The sequence below is a fragment of the Gallus gallus genome, chromosome 2 (genome assembly GCF_016699485.2).
Source record: "Gallus gallus isolate bGalGal1 chromosome 2, bGalGal1.mat.broiler.GRCg7b, whole genome shotgun sequence".
In the NCBI taxonomy this organism is placed as follows: Eukaryota; Metazoa; Chordata; class Aves; order Galliformes; family Phasianidae; genus Gallus; species Gallus gallus.
In genome coordinates, this window is record NC_052533.1 from 24872239 (window position 1) to 24894544 (window position 22306).

General features: G+C 37.8%; 1 protein-coding gene across 12 annotated transcripts in view; it reads right to left on the reverse strand.

Annotated features, from left to right (window-relative positions):
* The window catches only part of ICA1 (islet cell autoantigen 1), a 72048-nt gene that overhangs the window by 14850 nt on the left and 34892 nt on the right, over positions 1-22306 (reverse strand). For all 12 annotated transcript variants that reach the window (XM_046938325.1, XM_040696543.2, XM_015281896.4 and 9 more), the window contains 4 exons: positions 12090-12215; positions 11798-11896; positions 3304-3395; positions 2143-2192 (listed from right to left, as the gene is read on the reverse strand). In XM_046938325.1, coding sequence (XP_046794281.1) covers positions 2143-2192; positions 3304-3395; positions 11798-11896; positions 12090-12215 — 367 coding nt within the window. The remainder of the gene's footprint in view (positions 1-2142; positions 2193-3303; positions 3396-11797; positions 11897-12089; positions 12216-22306) is intronic.

Here is a 22306-nt window from a genome sequence, read left to right on the forward strand (position 1 = left end):
GAAGTGAAGAAGTGGAAGCAGTTGATGAGGAGAGCTGTGAAGAAACAGTTCCATCACTGGTGGCACAATGCCTATTATTTTCGGATATATGGATACACTTTAAAAAAGCAATCTTAGCAATGTCAGAGACTTGCTAGTATGTGAAGAGGAAAAATTTAGCAGAAGTATTCCAAAATACTTCAGTTCCTTCTAGAGATGAAGAAGGAGACACAACAAGGTATTTATATTATGGATAATACTTATGAGCTGTCAAATATTTCAGCAAGTGAGAACGATTCTAGGCAACGCCTGCTAAGAAAATACTTTAAAAGTCAGGTTTTTATATCCAAAAATATTAAAATATCTGGTAAAATAAGTATCCCATTGCTTAACTGCAAAATGGTTAAAACTTCTAAATGACAAAAAAATGTCCTGATATGGTGCCACAATTAAAGAAAACACACACAAAAAAGAATAACTAACACAGTGATTCAAATAATGGTAGTAACTATGGGCTGGTAGCTCATCATTACTTCGAGGTAAAAGAACAGGAGTACAAGTTTCTGTAATAAAATGTAGTTTTATGGAAAACGTACTTAGTTTAAAAATAAAAACCCAAAACAATAACAACAACAACAAAAACCCCAACTTATTCAATTATTTGATAAAACCATGAGCTTTTTTAGTAAAGAAATCTGTTTAGAAACAAGTTGACTTTCCACTATGCAGCCTTCCAGCTAGAAAGTTAGCACTGCGTAATATCTATAAGAAACATATTGAATGGATTAGGAACGTGACAACTAACAGATGTCAAAAGAAGTTGTTGGCAAAAATAATTGCAATGTAGAAGTGTTTCCAGTTTAGATCTGCAAGGTTTAGTGTTATATTCATTGCTTTTCAATGGCTTTAGCAGCCATCTGGAAGTAAACACAGAATCCCTCTTGAAAAAAATGTGCAAACAATTTCCAGACTGTTAGAGGTGGTCATTCAGGCCAGTCACTCAGTTACTACAGTCAAGCTGGAGAATTTAATACCACTAATTCTTAAGATATATCTTCAGGAATAAAGAATATAAGCCATGATTCAGAATGGAAGAATGAGTCCTGGAAATCTGTGACTAAAGTGAACTATGCTTTCATAAACAATCAAACAAAAAAAATCACATATGAGCTTCTAACTTGACATAACTGAAAAAATGAGATATTGCTGGGAAAAGAAAAAAGAAGGCCATGAGTAGAAACAGCAATGTGATTTTATCTTCTAGAAACACTACTGGTGAAACCAATATCAGAAATGTCTTGTAATGTTGCTCAAATATTAAAAGTGATGTTGGACAAGGGAATGGAAATAAAAACTTCAGAACTAATGGACTAGAGAAGATGTATTACAGATATCAATATGGTTAGCATATCATGAAGAGGATCTGAACTGGAAGATTCTCCATTAATTCAGTACATAAAGATATACTTTAAAGTCACAGCATAGCTTAGGCTGGATGGACGTCTGGGGATCATCTTGTGAGCCACTCATTAGAATAGTGCCAGCTAAAAAGTTGGATCAGGCTTCCCAAGGAAATGCCTCAAACATGTCCAAGGATGATGATTTCACAGTTTCTGTGTGGACTGGTTCCAATGCTTTGCCACCCTTGTAGAGAACACTCTTCCTAATATCTAACCACATTTTCACTTTCTGTCATTTGCCTCCATAGCCTTCCATTCTTTCACTGTGTGTCACTGGGTAATAACCACATATCAGGTCATTGCCAGAAGCTGAATATGACTTTGCCCAGCTTTCAGCAATAAGTTCCACTGAATTCACCAAGTTATTAACAGAGTGGATGTGTAATCACTGGAATAAACTAGCATGCTCAGTGGCACAGTTTCCCTGTCTTGACATCTACTAATCAGTAAATCCTCTCCTTGAGGACATGCTCGGTGTACAAATTATACTTTGGAAAGCAAACTATTTGACCTGTCTGAGAGTAACTGAGTGCAATGCAGTGGGATACAATACATAAGATATTACGTTTAACAGATCTTCCTGGCATTAAGTTTTATCCATCTGTAGCGATTTGCTTATTGAAGCTGAACATACATTAAACAAACAAAAAAGAAAACAACATATACTGCATTTATGAAGTTGTGAACACATGAAATAAAATACCTGAATAGTCTGGTTCCTTGGTATGGCTCTCCTCATCTAATGAAATCAACCTTAATTTGAAAGAGTAAGAAATATCATTAAGAAAACAGCTCTAAGGATAGCAAATGTATTATTCTCTTTTTGGTCACATCATTACAGAATCATATTGATAACAAGTAAAGAGTAATTCATATGGACTCCTGCTTTGGCTATATGTGTTGGTTTATTGTTGAATTTTATTGTTGTATTGTAAGAAGTCTGTTGAAAATCAAAATAAGATTGAAGACCAACTGTCAAAACCTATCACCTTTTCACTTTTCACCTAAGTAAATATTTGTGATGAAAGCATAGAGTATTCTGCTTTGGTCAGTGGATGTGAACCTAAACAAGTAAAATAACTTTTATTATAAATAGCCAAGCAAAATCCACTAATTGTCAGTCAAGCTGTTCTCTGCTTTTTGACAACTGATTCTTAGCTGGGTGCTTCACTTAACCACGGACAGTCAAAACAACAGGTGGCAGCAGGATTATATCAACATAGCATCTCCTCGCAACTGAATCCTGATGGTCCTGTAGGGGAGGGATCACATCTCATTCTCCTGATCTTCTGTCTCTATAGCAGCCCATTCATAAGTCTCTCTCACCTCAGAGCTACAGGTAACCCAAACCTTGATAGCATCAGCACACTTAAATGCACTTTTTACTAAGTACCTCCTGCTTCATTGGATTACTAACCAATGCTGTATACATTACAAAAACTAATTGCTGCTCAAAGCAATCAGGAATCCATATCCTATTCCCAGGTGAAAGGAGATGCTGCTGAAGGGAAAAACAGAATGCTCACATGTCTTCTCCCATATGATGTTGCTTACCATTTATTTTACTAAAGAAAAAAATGAAGCAAAAGCTGAAAAATAAAGAGATGGCTAAGAAAGATGAGAAACATATAAGGTTTAATGAATTTTCTTCAAGCTCTTTATTTCATCTTAAGGTTTATTCATTTTCCTACACACAATACAACATTTCAGTAATGCTTGCATTAAGCTTACTTTCTGCTAATGTGGTCAAATTATCTGTATCTATATTTCCAGTTTTAAATGTTTGGTGACTTATGTAACTAGAAAGCAGATTGTACATAGATAGGGATACTTATTAAATTGAGATACAGCATATATGACTTACTGACTCTGCTGATCTTCTGATTTGGTGCTCTCAGTTTGCAGGTCCTCCTTTTCTGCTGTTTCTCTTAGTTTATTCACAGGATCTTGCAAACTCTACATTATAATCATTACATAAATGAAGAGAGAGAAGGAAAAAGATTCAGGTAAGCAAAGGTGTGTCATGTAAGGCCAAACAAGACTATAAGGACTACATAATTTAGTATAAAAAATACATCTGATACAAATAGAACAAATAGATTCACTTTTTAAGCCTATTTGCTCCTCATACTGCTTCTTTATTCTCTTTTTTTCCTGACCCAACTATTCATAAGACCTTAGCAACTGCAGTGTAATAGGAAGGTACTTCTCATATTCTGAACCTGAAAGCAAGAATTAAAATCTCAGACCATTAGGTAAGAGGCCAAGTGTGATATTACCACAGCCTAGTCACCCCCTTACAATGCGAAAGACCATGGTATAACAGCAGTTTCATGGCCAGCACTTCTTTTATATGCAAAAGTTGGTCATGTGAACAAGCCAAGATATGAAGCACAGTATGCTCACTGAGATTACAGGACTGATAAATATACTACTAGTTGTCCCTATAAGCAGTGTTGTTCACTAATTAGGGCTGCTGTATGAAAACTTAAATGAAGACAGTATTTAACATGTCCACTAAGTCCAACTCACCTAAGGAATAAAGGCTACTGTCCCCAGCCCAACCACCTGCTATGAGAAAAATATTCCTACACTGTAGGTCTTGTTTGCACTGCTCTGTTAACCAGAATGTGTTAGTCACTAGAAGGGGCATTCCAGTTTCTGTTTCTGTTAGTACTTGTGTGTACAAGGATATGTATACTTCTCTGCTTTAGAAACCAAACCAATGGATTTGTCAGATACTGCAGTTGGATTTTTTTTTCTCCTCACAGTGAATTAATACTTCTACCTAGTACCACAGATTGATTTGCTACAAGCATCTAGAGTGCTGCAGACATCATGTGTTGAACAATGAGGGATCACAAAGACTGCAACAATAACTAGAGGCCTTAAAGAAAGGTACCTTACTCTATGGTTGTCATATTTTTCCAACACTATAACAGTGTAAAACCAAAACCACTTATAAGTGTACTTCTTGGATTCTGAAAAACGGACACAATCCAACACAGACAGATGAAAGTATATGTTACCCTTTAACTGTGTTTGTACCCCTGGTGCTGACTAGATTGCATCTCTTGTACTATTAAAATTGGTGGGGATTCTTCACTTGATCCTGAGAGGACCTGAATTAAAGTTCAGAAACAAAACAATATGCACAGAACTCCTCTGCAAAGAAAGACAGCACTGCTACTGGCACCTGAAGCATTTTAGACATTTTCGCAGTAGACCAAACAGTTCACTGCACTCAGGAGGTGATGCTGCGATGGTGTATGGTGCTCTGTGGCCAAGCACAGCAGCACAGAGCCTACCCCAAGAAGGATGTTATGGTTTAGAATAACAAACAGGGCTACTTATCTACTGCCTAATTATGTAACATAGAGAATTATCAGAAGTAAAATCTTTTGCATCTCCACCAATGAAAGGTTTTACTTCTTTTCATGGAGAAATTGCCATCCTTCCTTAAGTAACTGTATCATGATGCTTCCTTCATTGTTAAAGAGTGTTTCAGGAAATCCATTTTTAAAAGTCTGTGATCAAACCACGGAAGCAGTATATAGAAATTGAGTTCACAAGTACCTTAGGAAGGAAACAGAATGATAATACTCAGAGTCACTATTTCCTGTATTAGAAAAATAAATACAGCTCTGAAATACAGCTTCAGTTTAAATGGAAATTACAACAAAACATTGCTGAAAATCGGCAACTGTATTTTAGAACAATAATGTAACTAATCATTTTTACATTTAGGCAATACTTCTATCAATTCTAACAACAAATAATTAAATTAATATCCTTTCCCCTATCTCCCTCCACTCCACATCTTAATGTGCACTATGAACTGAGGTATCTTTCTAAAATGATAAAAAACAGAGAACAAATATAAAATAAAAATGAGTGCTAAAAGCTACTGTTAACTGTTTTGTGAATATGAATGCAAAGTAATGTGATAATTATTGTAAACATGCATATAAATGACATGGTGACATTCTGTTAATCATTATAGGTTATGTCTGAAGTGTATGGGAACTGTTAAATCACAGCCTGAACCTCTGATTGACCACCTGAGGCGAGCAATTTCACCTGAGTGACCGGAAGGGGTGGAGCCAGGCTCCTCCTAGACCCCATTTAAGGGCTGACTCCCAAGGAAGAAGGCTCTCTATCTGGAGATCACCCCTCTTAGAGTCCTTCTGTGAGCCCAGGACACAGGTAAGCTCTTTATTTCATTACTCCTATGTAAATGTGATAATCTCTTTGGTTGTGTACCTGTTTGCCATACACTGAAGAAAGGAAGATCTCCCATCACTTAGGAAGTAAAATGATTAAACAAGTCTGTAAAGGCACAGACTGAATGTGGACAAGAGGAAGCATGCTTCATTCAGCTTGGTGTATGAAATATCACTGGCTTCATTGGCTGAGAAGAAACAGATGTCTAACTTCACAAGATGTGTCTGGATGCTTGTGTGAACTCACATAGACTTTGTGAGCCACACAAATACATGGCCGAGTGTCTCAAGCTTAAAAAGCTTTCTTCCTAGCTTCATTAGTTCTCTTCTATAAAAATTGGTAGGACTCTACACATTTGTAGAGTCACTTCACAGTCATTCGTTGTGCCTATTCTCTATCTCTACAACCAAAAGTTGCTCAATAATATTTTGCTAGCTACCATTATTCAGATTAATACGCCAGCCATCCACTGCATTTCCGCGCTGTCAAATTAATTTGGATTCCAGTTCAAATACGTCTCCTAGACTGACTGCCTCTAACTTACAAAACTTCTTTACCTTGATTTGGGCTTCTTTCAAGTCCAGCCAAAATGACCTAGACTGCATGCAAAACCATTCTCTGTTTACATTACTGGAATGTTGGCAACACAGTCAGTTTGCCTACAGTTCCTACCAAGGGACTTGGACAACCTAGGCACTTCTGCTCCAGTGCAACCTCACCTCAAGTGTTGTGTGCAATTTTAGGCACCACAATATCAGAAGGATATAAAACTACTAGAGAACATCCGAAGGAGGGCAATGAAGACAGGGAAGGATCTAGAGGGCACAGTGTATGACAAGCAGCTGAAGTTTCTTGGTTTGCTCAGCCTAGAGCAAAGGAGCCAAGGGGAGGCCTCATGGTGGCTGCAGCTCCTCACAGGGAGCAGAGGGGCAGCGCTGAGCTCTGCTCTCTGTGACAGCGACACAGCCTGAGGGAATGGCATGGAGCTGTGCCAGGGGAGGGGCAGCTGGGGGTTAGGGAATGGTTCTGCACCAGAGAGTGGTGGGCATGGAACGGGCTGCCCAGGGGCTCCCATGGTCATAGTCCAAAGCTTCTGGAGTTCAAGGAGCAAGTGAACAATGCTTTTAAACTTAGCATTTGAATTTTGGGTGGCCCTGTGTGGAGCCAGGAGTTGGACTTGATGGTCCTGTGGGTCCCCTCCTCCTTGGGATATTCTGTGATTCTTTGCTGTGAGGAAGAATTGAACGTAGCTAAGGGTAGCTCCAGGAGCAAGGGAGACATCCCATGTCCTTGTAACAACATATGGAGAAGCACAACACCACTGAAGAGACAAATATTTGTATCTGCTTCATTTGGAGGGAAGACTGAAAGGCAGAAGGAAAACCAGGTGGCTTCAGAATTTCCTCTTAGAGGTTCATGCAGAAGAAAAAAGCGCCTGGAGATATAAAATTATACACAGTCTTGCCTAGGGAGTAAAGTCATGGTGCAGCAAGTGGAAATGAAACAACAGCAAAGGTCAGCAGAAGGTAACAGTATTGAAGTAGCTGCTTGGGCATGGTTCTCCAAATCATATAAGCAGCAGATGCAGCAGTGGTCCACTTGGCACACAAAATAAATGGATGCACTGAGATTTAGGCCTCTTGAGTCCCTTACTAAGGCTAATACTGTTTCTGGACTCATAGGAACTCCTCATGAAGTTTAGCATTATAGTATTGAAATGTAAAAAATCTGATCAAATACTCATTAAGTAAGGCAACTAAACAGTGACAGAAATTTGAAAGAGACATCATTTATGAAAAGCAGCTCCTGAAACCCCCTGAAAATTTGAATCCATTTGATATATAGTAATTTAAAGACAATGAAACTTTCAAAGCTTTACCAAAGCAGCAGCCCATCATCTTTAATATTACAGTAATGGATATTTTTACATCATGATACATAGGTTTGTTAGCACATTAATAATAATCTTTCATCAAGCATAAAATAAACAGTTAGGAAATACAGCTGCAATAGCACAGTTATACTACTCTCAGCATATACCCTGAAGCAAAGAAAACAAATGGGCTGCTTTTCATTAAGGGAGTTTGGCAGCCATCTCTAAAGACAATGTTTTCCTTCCAGAAACAACCCCGAGAGCCACTTAAGAATCTCTTTCCTGAGGTAAATCTAGTACACTCATACTACAAAATGCAAATAGTAGTTTTCCATTAAATGGCACCTTCTAATTTTTCAGTAAGACAATCTACATCTAAGTCAAATAGTAACACTGTTTCCTTAAATTCTTGTTTTAAAGCAAAATGCTGACCCTACATATATGTATGCTCAGTTTTATTCAGAAGAGCTACTTCTGAATTAAGGATGAATAACATTAAAGCACTGCTATCAGAACTAGAATTATAAAAGTAAAAAATGATTTGCAAGCACCAAATTCAATATTTCCCTTAGAAAATATCCCTTCTGAGATACAAGACAAGAAATAATATTCTAAGAGACAACTCTCAATTAAATATGTAGGAATGGGCACATTAAAATATTTTATGTACTTTTTAAGCAATTATATATTCCAATTGTATGTTTTTAATGCATAAAGCAAACAGCAGATACAACACCTTCATTGAGTAAACTTCTACATCAGAAGATTACTCATTAGAAACTGCACTTATTCTTGGTCACCTACAGCCACTAATTATACTTCACAAGAACAAAATAATACCACAGTCAGGTTTATTGATGGAAAAGAGATCACGCAGGAGACTGAACTTTGATATACAGAAGAAAATCCCACACTCTAGAGACCACAAGAAATAAAGAACTGATATTATAAGGCAGCAACATAGTCTTATCCCCAAGCAGCTGTTTTCTGCAAGAACGAAACTGTAATATAAAACTAACCTCTGATTACCATTACATTTCAGCCTATACGTAACTGCAAAAACAGGAAATCACATATTTTCAGAGCAGAAGGCCAGTAATAAAAATGGTTATGATTCTCATTAACAAAGCTAGGGCTGCACCTCGAACATACTACAATCACTTTTATAGTTATTTTCTGTTCCACTGAGTGCTTGTTACATGTGTGCAGACAACATGGATTTTATTTCTCCATCATAGATTCCTAACTTAATTTCAAATTTAGAGTATGTTGAAATCTTTCACAGGAGGTAGTTCAGAAGAAAACAAGCGTTTAAAAGTATCTCACCCTTTACCACGTGAGTATTTCATGCTCTAGAATAGGTGCATTTTCTATGCAAGTTTATTTCCAAGGTATCTAAATATTACTATGTATTTTGAAACATCATAAGTATTGTTAAAATCGTTTTTATAGGTATGAAAGGGAATAAAGAATAATTGCACAGCAAAAATACAGGCTAGCTGCACAAATTAGACTGGAAAGGGTTTGTTTAAAAGTGGAGAGAAAAAATCCTTTAAAAAAATTTCATACATCAAAAGATCATGAGCAGAGCAGACCCTCAGCATGCTACCCAGGTTCTGGACATGCTAAACTCAGGCTGTGAACCAGCCATTGGTATAACGGGAGGTGACTGTGAGGAAACAAAGATGTTTGGAGTTTAACTGGAGAGTCTGCGGGCAATGACTGGCAATGTCAAGATAACTATGTCTGTCTCCTTTTGAAATTTGGAGATACCTTGTGTCTAGAACTTGGAGTATGTAAGAAGGAAGCACAGAGTTCGGTTAACTTCAGAGTAAACATGGACTTCTCCTACATGAGAGGACCCTTTAGAGACTAAGATGAAAAGTTTGAGCTTTTAAAGCTGTCTAGTACAGCCTCCTTTTATTTTTGCCTTCTGGTCAGGAGAGACTAAAGTTTGAAATGTGTTTGTTTGGTTGACTTGTTTTGATGTTTCAAGATGAAGAAATAATTGTCTCCACAAACACTTTATGAACTTTGGAGTTGAGAAACTGCTCCCTCCCAACTCACATTCTAGAGAACAACTTTAAATACAGCATGTCATGTACAGGCAGGTATGCTAGCCTGGAGTATATTAAACCTTATACCTTCAGGTACTTCTTTTCCCAAAGATCTGGAGTAGCCACAGGCGATACAGCACATTGCAGTCCAGCTTTCACTTCTGCATGCCATGTGCACAAACATACATGGACTGAGGCTATGACTTGTAATTGTTTTCAAACTAGGTTGTCTCTCCAAGCACACAGTGCTTTGCTCAAAGTTATTCATTCTTTCCTGCTAGTTGGTAATCCTTCCATCAGACCTTCTTTAGACAAATGTTATTCTTCTCCCACATAAATAGGATCAGTCAATCACATAGTTATGTTGCACAGAATAATTACAGGACAAGGACATATATGAGGATAACTGGGAAATTAACGTTTCTTTTTTTTTCCTATACCTCTTCTGAAGCTCAAATTGCAATAGGCAGAGCAACTTCTTATGCAGCAGCAGCAATGATAAGAAACATACACAGTGTGAGTGAGTGCTTATTTTTGGAAACCTGACTAAACTTTGAACTTGTAACTTCAGTCAGATATTGCACATGTTCCACATTTAAAAATTACAGAAGATCAGCAAATAGCACTAGTCAAGGAAAACAGTAATTCCCAGAGCAGTCAAGGGGTAGAATGTACTTCCTCACAGGTATGGGGACTGTGAGCATGTTTGTATTCATACTCAGTCTGACAAGATCTTACAGAGTGGGAGTTTTCAAAAGCAGATGCAAAGGCAATATAGTATTAATTCATGTGTGGAATTATGGAGGACAACACTAATCCTTAATTCTGCTGGACTTCATGATTCTTTAACAGCAGTCAAACACAATCCCAGTTAGCACTTAAACGTATACTCAAGTGCAGCCCATAATGAATGTCTTCCTTTAAAATATGTCCTTAATCACTATACTCTACATGCAGCTTTTGATACTACTACCAGAAGTGTTTTTGATAGAAAACATTTAAATGAAAAGATGGGACAGGGATTGAATTGGCAGACAACATATGTCCTTGAACTTCTAAGCAGGGGCCAGAGGAGCAAAATCCCAACCAATGTAAGAGCAGAGCAAGTCTGAGACCACCTCGAGAATGAATGTCTATGGGGCCAGATGATGTGCATCCCAGGGTTCTGAAGGAACTGGCTCATATGGATGCCAAGCCACTCTCCATCTTATATGAAAAGCAGTGGATGTCAAGCAAAGTCCCCAAGGACTGGAAAAAGGGAAACCACTCCCATATTCAAGAAAGGGAGAAAAAAACACCTGGGGAACTACAGGTTTGTAGTTTGTACTATCTGGTCATAGCCAGATGGTTGTGATCAAGAGCTCTACGACCAGGTGAAGGCCAGTCACAATCTGTCTTCACCAGGGGTTTGTCTTGGAACTGGTGCTCTTCAGCATCTTTATCAACAACACAGACAGCGGCACTGAGTGTAACCTCAACAGGTTTGCAGATGACACTGATCTGAGTGGTGCAGCTGACACAGTATAAAAGAGGGATGCCATCCAGAGGGATCTGGACATGCTCAAAAAGTGGGCACACAAGAAGGCCAAGTGCAAGGCCCCACATGGAGTACTCTGTCCAAGCCTGGGGTCCACAGTACATTAAGAATGTGAAGCTGGTGGAACAGGTCCAGGGGAAAGCCACAAAGATGACCAAAGGACTGGTGCATCTCTCCTATGAAGATAGGTTGAGGGAGTTGGGATTGTTTAGCTTGGAGATGAGAAGGCTTTGAGGAGATCTCACTGTGGCCTTCCAGTACTTGAAGGGAGCTTACAAGCATGAGGGGGACTGACTTTTTACGTGGTCTGATAGTGACAGGACAAGGGGGAATGGCTTTAAACTAAAAGAAGGGAGATTTAGATTAGATGTTAGGAAGAAATTTCTTTACTCAGGGAGTGGTGAGGCAATACAACAGGTTGCTTAGAGAGGTTATGGATGCCCGTTCTCTGGCGGCATTCAAGGTGAGGTTGGATGGGATCCTGGGCAGCCTCATCTAGTGGCTGGCAACCCTGCCCAGGGCAAGGGAGTTGGAACTTGATGACCTTTAAGGTTCTCTCCAACCTAAGCCATTCCATGATTCAACAAAACATAAATGTTCTCTATATCACTGTATAGTCTCTTATTTGTAACCAATGGGAAGACAAATACAACTATTTATTCCTTACCTTTAGCATAGTAAATTCATATGGCTGATAACCTTTGAAACTTTCATGGATAGCTGCCATTGTGTGCGAAGTTTTTTCCCAGAAATGAAGAAGTGTTGTCTGTAAGGCAGGGTAAAATTTCAGTGCAGTGTTATCTTAAACATGAATTTGTTTTTCATGCCAAGTTTACATCTCCGCTCCAGTATTAGTTATATATTCTCATATTTGAATATTGCCATGGGAACCTCTTAGAAAAACATATATTAACAGGAAATCTTTATTTTGGAGGTTAATGGGTTGTTTTTTTTGATACCTGATATGTTGTTAATACATGAGAAAGAAGGTTGCATCTGCTTGCTCCCAAAAGGTCAACTTTTTGACAGACATCAGTCTTCAGTTTGTCAAAGTTGAGTTTTGCATGTCGCACTTGAGCTTGAACCTTCAAACAAAGGGAGAATTACTTAAGTAGTGAGTTTTTTCTTCATTGTTCTACCCCACCTTCATGAAAGAGGAAACTAACAGAACTTAGAAAATCAGAAATATCAGAAAATAGAAATCAGAAAACTGAACAGACTCAGTTAAAATTTCATATAGAATTATTAATGTAATCTGTTGCACTGAAAATACATTATAGCAAGCTGACATGATAACATTAGGAATTTTAAGTTTACCGCATAACACACAAGGACATCTCCATATACCTGTTGTAGGAAAGCAAATATACTGATAAACTTTAAAGTCAGTCAGAAACTTTTCCTGATAATATAGCACTTCAGTAACTTTGAACTGCTACAAAAAGTTATCTTGTCAAAGTTCTCCTTTTAATAGAAGTGCTTTTCCCATTTGTTCTATGAAGGAGAGTATCAAGACCTCCGTTCAGAGGAACAATTTCTGTTTGAAAGAATTTTAGTTGTACAGATTCTTCTTCTACCACCAGTTATGTACATACAAGACACTCTGTTACACAAGCCACACACATTTGATGACAATACTAGTATTCTCATCAGGTATCAGAAGAGAAGCTTGATGTAGGCATTTTGTGCACAGGTTATCTCATTTTAATGACAATTTTGTGCAGACAAATTTGTATACAACAAAATATTTACACAATCTAATTTTTGTCCAAGGAAATACAAAATTATCTAAAAACAAAACATGATTTTCCTATCACTCTTTCGCAGTTACAATGTTTACCCACAAAAACCTTCACAGTGAAGCAAAACCACACTGAACTCAAATTAAATACATTTCCTTTTCTTTACTTGCCTAGTTCAGAGAGGAAACTTATTTTGGTCAGAATACAGAGACTCAGTTAAAATAAGATCTGACAAACTTGCATGTTTCTGGTCTTCAGAAGTGAATCCATAACCCTGCAACAAGAATCTGTGGTTCTTTTATGGTAAGGACAGAGACACACCTCACAACGCTATCTGAAATGTTAGGGCTACAATACCTATCAATCATCCTATCTCACAGCAATATACTTCCAGCCAGGCAGAAAAAAAGCAAAAAATCAGTGCCACAAATTCATCAGATGTCCTACACAAATGCACTGTGGCCATGTCTGTGCTTGGACAACTCTTTTTCACTGATCTCATCTGATCAACTGTGTATATGTCACAGGGTTGTACATATCGAACGTCTGATATATACATAATGAAAGAACAACCATAACTGAAAACTGATGAAAAGTGAAGAACCTCACAGGTGAGATTTTAATTCCAGTTGGTGGTAATGTGTCAAACATAAAGCTATATTTTCCAATGATGCAGCTGAGATCAGAATCCTTTTCCCCTCCAGTGTGTCACAGCACTAGCTTTGTGAGGGTACAGCAAGGTCAACTGTGATTTTGTACATTAATAGTCCAAATGAGCAAAGAATGTTACTTCTGGGGAATATAAATATCTCTGTGTCAGAGATAGTGGGCCACAAGAAAAAATATCCTAATAAGTGTGATTGTTAATTTCCACAGTTGGAAGTCTGCACAAGGACTTTATGCATCAAACTGGGACTCAGGTCTATCTCACATCTCCAGCTCCTTAAGAAAAAAGGCCAGAAAAGAGAAAACTTGTAAAGTTTCCAGTTACAGTCCTCTTGCAAGCAGTCTTCAGGACACTTAGCAAGAAACATCATCAGAATTTTATCCTAATACGTAATTAGTGCCTCATTTAAAAGCTAGAACACTGACAAAAAGGTGATTCATAACAATGTGGAATATTAACCTGTATGTTCGAGATATCCATACAGATGATTCAAAAATACTTAACCCAATGTTTTGATACCAAATGTCACAGATTCATTTTACCAACCAAAGAAGATGTGAAAGTATGAGAATTATTCAATTAAGGATGTTAATGAGCTTTTTTAACATAATGAAAGTTTATTTAGTAGAATTACTCTCCATTGTAGAGCAGCAGTGCAGGACATCCCAGAAAGAACCCCATGCTGTGCATCACGATGACCTTTTGCCTTTTATGTGTGTCCATGAGCATATTTCCAATTCAAATTATTATTAGACATCTTTCAAGATTACTGGCTTCAGGAGTTAAGGAATAAAACCTCTATGCTCATGAAGCATAATCTACTTAACACTGCACAAATTATTATAGCGAAACTTTGGTTTTCTGCTCAAAGGGAAGTTTATGCAACATATACTAAAGTCCTCCTTCCTCTGCAATTGCTTTCTAAGACAGGACAAATAGGATCACATTATGGTTTCTGCTCTGCAAATTTTATTTCATATATTTCACTTCATCCATATACAACATACAAAATTTCTTCAAAATCCTGGTCTGAGATGTGTTGGGATTTTACTGACTAAAGAGAACTGTGCTGATTCAAAGGCAAGGTGGACATTTTACAATGAAAGAGCTTATAGAATCTGAAGCAGCAGGTGCCAGTTAAGAGATTTATGCAATACATGAAAATCTCACCATTGTACAGCTGACATGAGAAAAAGATTACTACTCTCCATCTTTTCTGTTTTCTAAGGAAAAGTAAACTGCCTTTAATTTTCCAATGCAAATATCAAAGTATAATATTTAAAAGATTGAATTATTTAAAGAGAACACATGAGAAAAATATGGGAAAAAAAAGTGTCTTATTGTTTGATAAACTAATAAGACAGATAAAACTGAAGAAAAAAACAACAAAACAAAAAACAAAAACAAAAACTAGAATAAATAAATAATTACTGTTAATTGTAGAATCATAGAATGGCCTGAGTTGAAAAGGACCACAATGATCATCGACTTTCAACCTCCCCCTGCAATGGGCAGGGTTGCCAACCACCAGACCAGGCTGCCCAGAGCCACATCCAGCCTGGCCTTGAATGCCTCCAGGGATGGGGCATCCACAACCTCCTTGGGCAACCTGTTCCAGTGCGTCACCACCCTCTGTGTGAAAAACTTCCTCCTAATATCCAATCTAAATCCCTTTCGTCTCAGTTTAAAACCATTCCCCTTTGTCCTATCACTATCTACCCTTGTAAACAGCTGTTCCCCCTCCTGTTTATATGCTCCCTTGAAATACTGGAAAGCCACAATGAGGTCTCCCCAGAGCCTTCTCTTCTCCAAGCTAAACAAGCCCATTTCCCTCAACCTTTCTTCATAGGAGAGGTGCTCCAGCCCTCTGATCATCTCAGTGGCCCTCCTCTGAACCTGTTCCAAGAGTTCTGCATCTTTCTTGTACTGGGAGCTTCACTCCTGGACATCCTATCCAGATGGGGCCTTACAAGAGCTGAGCAGAGAGGGGACAATCACCTCCCTTTCATTTAGTTAAGATCCTAAATGCTGTGTGTTTGAAATTCAGATTCTGAGATGCTTGATTGTAAAGGAAGATATTTGCGAACGCAGGTTCCTAAGCTGATACTCAAACAGAAAAGTCCCAGTCTTCAAGACTGCCATCATAAATATATATATATATTCACACCCAATTAAAAAACTCTGTTCAGTACACTGTTATTAAAATTTGGATTTCTTCTTCTTTTCTTCTTTTTTTTTTTTTTTTTTTACATATTTTCAAGGAATTTTTGTGTCTTCTATGGTATTTCCATGTTACTACTTTTAGCCTAAGATGAAACACAAAATTTATTTTCAGTAGTAGCCTAATTTCAGGGACAGTTCAGCCAATAAAAAATTATCTCCAAACTAAATACAGTATATTTTTGTCACAGCACTTCCAGTATAGAAGCAGAAACAGATGCTTTCAGTCTCATTTGTCACCCAGCCTCTCACTTACTTGATCTGAAAAGCATGCACAGTGTGTGTACAGAATGGAAAGCAGGGGGGGAAGTAAATCAAGTGGGAAAAATTCCTGGAATATAGCAAACCTTCCTGTTGGGAGCCCTGGGTAAACTCTACCAGCAGATGGAATCGGCACAAATCTCTGCATGAAATAAGCATAGCACCTTCTGGCGTACGTGATTGTTATATGGACTACATGAAACCTAAGTACAAAAGCCGTACTTTGAGGACAAAGTATTTAATGTACAGAAGAGAAAGCAAAAGGAACCTGGCTACTAGCTATCACAAAACTGTAGTAATATCACCCAAGCTATGAGGTTATGAAAAGGAGCACCTACTGCACTTTTAAACCAACATATGCAAGCACCTATTGAAGTTTGCTCTTAAAGTTGAGTTTGATGCCACATAGTCTGAAAATAGAAAAGCTAATGTTTCATACAAAATAATGACTGTAGCTAAACTATTCCATGTGCAGCACAACGACTTCCAAGGTCTTGCACAGTACTAACCCTGATTTTAGCATGCTTTGGTACATTCAACATTTTGCAGTCTTTTCTTTGACTCAACTGTTCCCTTGAGTGGGAACAGTATTTACTGCATGTATTAATCTCTATTCCATGAACATGTAAGGATAATGCATAAGAACAATATTCAAAGAAGAGACAGTATAGTTCTGTTCATCTGCTCTAACCCTTCATTTATGGTCTGATGAAGAACACTGATAAAAGTTACTTCTAGGAAATGACATTTATGAAGTTCGAAATGCGTACCTAGAAAGTAAAATCACTTGGGCATGATAACACATGCAAACAATATCCGTCAGATTTGAAGCTAAGCAGATGTACCTCAAATTTGTTCAAAAAATGAAGCTATTCTTGTAAGAGATGTGATGTATCCTAGAAAAAAATGTGTATAATTAGTTCCAATGATATACTACTTAAGTTTGCAGTTTTGGACTTAATTACTATTGCCCCTGCTTCATCTGCTCATGCACCTCACTCTATTAGGCTTGTTTAAGTAAATTTAAGTTAATGTTGGCATTCCTACAAAGGACTAAATAATTACCACTGCATGTCTACCTGTCTTGCTCTTGAAAGCAACAGAAGTATTGTCTGCCCTTCTGCCTCAAAAAATACGTTAGCTTTGAAAAAATAGTCAGTTCTGTGGAATTGCTACTCATGATTCTGTCTCTCTGTCAGTACAGAATTACAAGCAAATAATGCCTTGAAACTGCAGTTGAAAACCTGTATGTCCTGTGTCAGAATTGTTTCTATCTATCAGGAAAACCATGAGAAAAGAAAACAGACGTAAGTGAAAGTTAAATTAAACATTATGTTAACTGCAAATGATTGCAACTCATTCTGAAAAAGAAGATTGAGAAAACTTTCTGGTATCCTAAAGTGATAAAAGAACCTCTAATTATTACAGACCCATTTGAGCTGGAAGGGATCCTTAAATATCATTTCAGCTCCCCTGCAATGAACAGGGATACCTACAGCTAGATCAGGTTGCTCAGAGCCCGGTCCGGATAGGGCATCCACCACCTCCCTGGGCAACCTGTGCCAGCACTTCACTACCCCTACTGTACACAACTTTTTTTATTTTTTTCCATTCAATCTAAATCTTCTCTGTTTTAGTTTGAAACCATTTCCCCTTGTCCTATCACCCTGCTAAAGAGCCTCTTCCCTTCTTCCTTACAGCTCCCCTTTAGATATTGAAAGGCTGCAATGAGGTCTCCCTGGAGTCTTCCAATTCTCCAGGCTGAACAGCCCCAGCTCTCTCTCTTCTGTATGGACTTATCAAGGCAACAAGATACAATGTGGCACGAAGACTTTTCAGCTGCCTACAACTATTTTTCTAGTAGATTTTAGATTTAATTGGAACATCTAATTCACTTGTCCAGAGCTCTCACTGCAGCATGTTCAGTACAGTCCTGAAACTGAACATATGTAATAAATCAAGTGATAAAACTAGAAATCAATAAAGAAAAAATAGTATAAGCAACGCTATACCACTCTGACACAAAATATAGTGAAATGTAGCTTAATATGGATTAGTTTAATAGCAGCAGCATGTCATTTACTGGCACTAGGAACAATCGTATTTCTCAGTCAACTAGAGCTGAATCATTGTCTACAAATAAAATGATCATAAAGTCCTCATTCTATGCTGGAAGAAGTTATTTCCTTTCATTTCAATATTGTTTATTTCTACCACAACGAAGGAATCTCCATGACTTCAACAGAAGTTTTGCTCCACTCATACCGTCTACAAAGCTGTCTAAAGGAAAGAAGTAGTAAAAAAAAAAATCACATTATAATTGTAATGTTACTGCCCCAAACCTGACAGCTTTCATGCAAACTCTGTCACTGAAACCAGCTTCATGCTAGCTATTTTCACCATCTTATCCTCTCTGAATTTGAGATAGTATCCTTCTTACACTCAGTTTTCCTTCTCGCAAAATGAGATTTAGTGAAATGTTTTCATTCAGTTATATAATCAAAATGTGAGACAAAATAACAGCTGTAATAGCTTTAATTTTCACACAAGAACAATAGCCTTTGATGACATCTCACATTTTCATCTGAGTTACTGCATTATTCTCCTTGATTTCAATAGTAGTGCTCACTGTTGTTTAACATTTGCATTGCAGCGGTTTACTGAAGGTTTCAGTGAGATGAAGTCCCATTGTACAAGACACCAAAAATCACTGAACAAATTCCAGGTCTTGTGCCAGCGATATGTGATCTTTAGGTAAAAGCCCCTGATAGTCTGGCATCTGAATCGGGACTGCGCTGGGAAAAGAAGCCCTTCCTGGATACCCACAGGGTGGCTCCCGCTCTGGGCATAGTGGAGTTTGCCCCACTAGAGTGTTACAGCCCTTGTTATGCCTTTTCTTGATTTAAGAGCATGGTTCTCTTAAGTCTTCACTGCAGCATGAATATAAGCATGTGCACATGCACACACACCGCTCTAACACCAGCATCTATCAGCTAAAAAGCATTAGAGCTGCCAGGGGGTGTCTGGAGTAACACATTCAAGTGAGCTTCAGCATTCAGCTGTGCTTCTGATCTGAGAATCAGGAGCACTTGAAGGTGTGTTTTTTTTTTTTTTTTCCTGCTTCTGCTGATTTGTAATAAAAATATAAGCATATCCTGATTGGGGTGAAGATAAAACTGAGCTTAAATTACTACTTAACATTTCAGGCTTTTTTGCATGCTGTGTATCATTTCTCATGGGTAAGGCCATAGTATTTTAAACTTCCTTTCCTATTCTCCTTCTGACCCCCTCTGGAAGGGACAATAAAGATGCTATAGACAGGAGAATATTTGTGCAAGGAAGGCAAGGAAAGTATCATATGACAGAACTGTATTTCACACAGACACATGATAGCTTTGATACAGTGTACAGCTCTAGATTCATGTATAGCATGCAACTGATAATACAGTGGAGTTTCTCAGCCCCATGAAATTAACAGAAATAAACAAACACATTTGGTGTTGTACTCCAACCAGTCTCTCTGCTGCTACACTATGCTACAGAAGGGTCTTGATTACCTTTTCATAATGAAATTGATCATATCCTGACAGCTCTTCTGCCTCTAACAAGCTGCCCTGAGGCACTGAATAGATTATAATTGAAAATTTTGGAGCTTTTAAGAAGCTGTATTTAAGAAATTCTGCAAAGTTGCTTTACTTAGAATTTAAACTATATATACATACATATATATACTTATCATTAGAGATCCTTACAATCTCCCAGAATGGAACAGAACAACCTGAAAATCTTTTAAGGCTGGATGACAGTGTTCAGTACTTTAAATCTATTTGCAATTACAACATTTGAAACCTTAGCTACCCAGAAAACAAAGTAATTGTGTAATAAGTGAAGCTTTGTATATTTGCATTGGATTAAGTTTCCAGAGTTTTAAAAAGACTTCAGATTTGTCTTTAGTTTTTGTCGAACTAATACATTTCAGTACTGCAATTATTTTGGTACTATTTTAAATAAAATATATTTGTACTTAATTTTCTCTTTTTGGAATATTAAAAATGCTTCATTAAAAATATTTTGATATTTGTGGGTAGCACCAAAAGGGATCCATTATTTCCTGTGATTGTTGACACACGTCCTGATAGACCATGGCTTGTTTCAACAGTCCTTTGAAGACAGCTACTTTAACTCCCATAGTATCTTCAAAACTGCAGTCATTACTTTGGCTCAGTTTTGCCAGAATTTTACCTTGTGCATAGCAGCATTCCTTTGAGTCCCTAAGGTCACTCATACCTGATCCAACTTGGAGAAGCTCAGTAGGTGTTCTAGGAAAGCATTCATAGATAGTCACCATTCATTGGCTAGAGATCAACAGATTGATTTTGTAAAACCTTACTGCTGCACTTGCCCTAAGGCATGTCTTCCAGTAGGATGTGCTAGGTGCAACTAGCTCAAACGTCGTTACTCAAGATCTTAGTGGATAGAGATCATGCGAACAACTGACTCTACAGTTTCATTCATGTTACCCTAAAAACTGCCCGTTTCTCTCTACGGGAGCTTTAAAAGCTCTGCAGAACCTTTGAAGATTAGTTTAAGTGCAGACACTACAGCAGATGTCAGGAGGCAGATGTAAGGAGTCCAAAACAGAGTGATGTGTGGGAAAAACCCTACTTCCTTTATAGCTAATAATAACCGTAACTATTAAAATATATGCTTGCTTACTATTTGAATTCATCACGCATAAGCTTTCAAGCACTGAATCTTGATAAATTCTTGAAGAAGTGACTGAAGAATTTCAGTAACTTAAATACCACGGTCAAGGCAACTCTTCCTCTTCCCTTTGATACATGAGAATGATTGACCTAGAAACACCTTATCTAAGGTAATTTCCCCTAGTCTTCAAGTTACCTCTGACACTTCTTAATTCTCTCTCTCTCCTTCCCTCCAGTTATTCCAGCCATGGACTGCCCATGTATCAGTTTCCTAGAGAGCCCTGCTGCTGGCTGACTAAGCTATTTCTTCCTCAAAGTTCTTAACAAAAAATTTTGCAGCTACCTTACAAACGCAGTTGCAGAGCTGCAATTAGCAACTGGCTGCCTGAGAGCAGAAAATAATAATATCGAAAAGACTTGACATTATGATTAAACATACAAAAGAGCTCCTAAATCCAGGATTCCAAACAGATGCCATCATGTTACTAGTATCTGCGGTCAATGGAGATGAAACCATTGAGCTCAAGATACAAATATATGCCAGACAAACCACTACTTCAATTCTGATCTCTTTTTTAACTAAAGCAAAGTTGCCTATGCAACTCTGTCCTAGTTTCTAGTCCTCTTTTATCCTGTCAGTACTTTGGGTCAGATGCCTGCCTTTTCTTCCTGTTTTGAAATCTGTGTCACCTGGTCAGCTCTGCCTGCAACACATTCTTCTGTTGTAAGCTACGTGGGTCAAGGACAATGGCATGGGAAAAAGCAAAGTGCTTAAAGAAGTTTCCCGTGTTGTTGTTTTTTGTTTTTTCTTTAGCAGTAATATAAAAAATATAAGATGTTGTTAGGAACAGTGCCGTTTTTAAATCCCAACAGAGGAGCATTTTTTTCTAAAAGATGTTATACAAATACTATATTTACAAAGCAGCCTGATCATGGACATGAGCTTTCACTTCTTCATGGATTTTATTCAGTGGAATATGAAATTCGCTCTTTGTGTCACATTTGTGTCTAATTTCCCTCTAAAGTTTTTCAGTACTCAGCCTGTAAAACTTTTATTGCTTTGAGTCTGTTGGCTCACATGCCGTTTAAGTGCAGCCTGGCAGTAATGACTAAGCCATAGTCAAAACTGCTTACTCCGTAACCACTGACAGTCAGCAGATGCGAGCAACTCTCTGACCTTTGTGAGGATATAAAATTATGGTTGGCTTGAATATTCTTCCTTTTTCCCTGAAAAAACCCAAAGGCTGGTTGTACCGTCTTCTGATATATTCCATAATGGCTATCACAGAAATTGAATCCTACCAATTACCCTTCCCTCTCTTGTTTATACAAACACTGACACAAACAACTTACTTATTTCTCTCTTTTTCTACCACCTCACTTCCTTCCCAGCTATGTAATTATTCCTGCTGCTGTACACTGTATCTTTTCCAACTCTCTTGTGTCTCTTTAGGTATCTGGAAAAACAAGGACCTCATCACACATTACACATGTGGTTCCATGAATATTATCCAGTGGCACGAAGAATTATTTTTCCCCATTCCATTTTTCTTAAACCCAGAGCCAAGTTGGATCTGCAA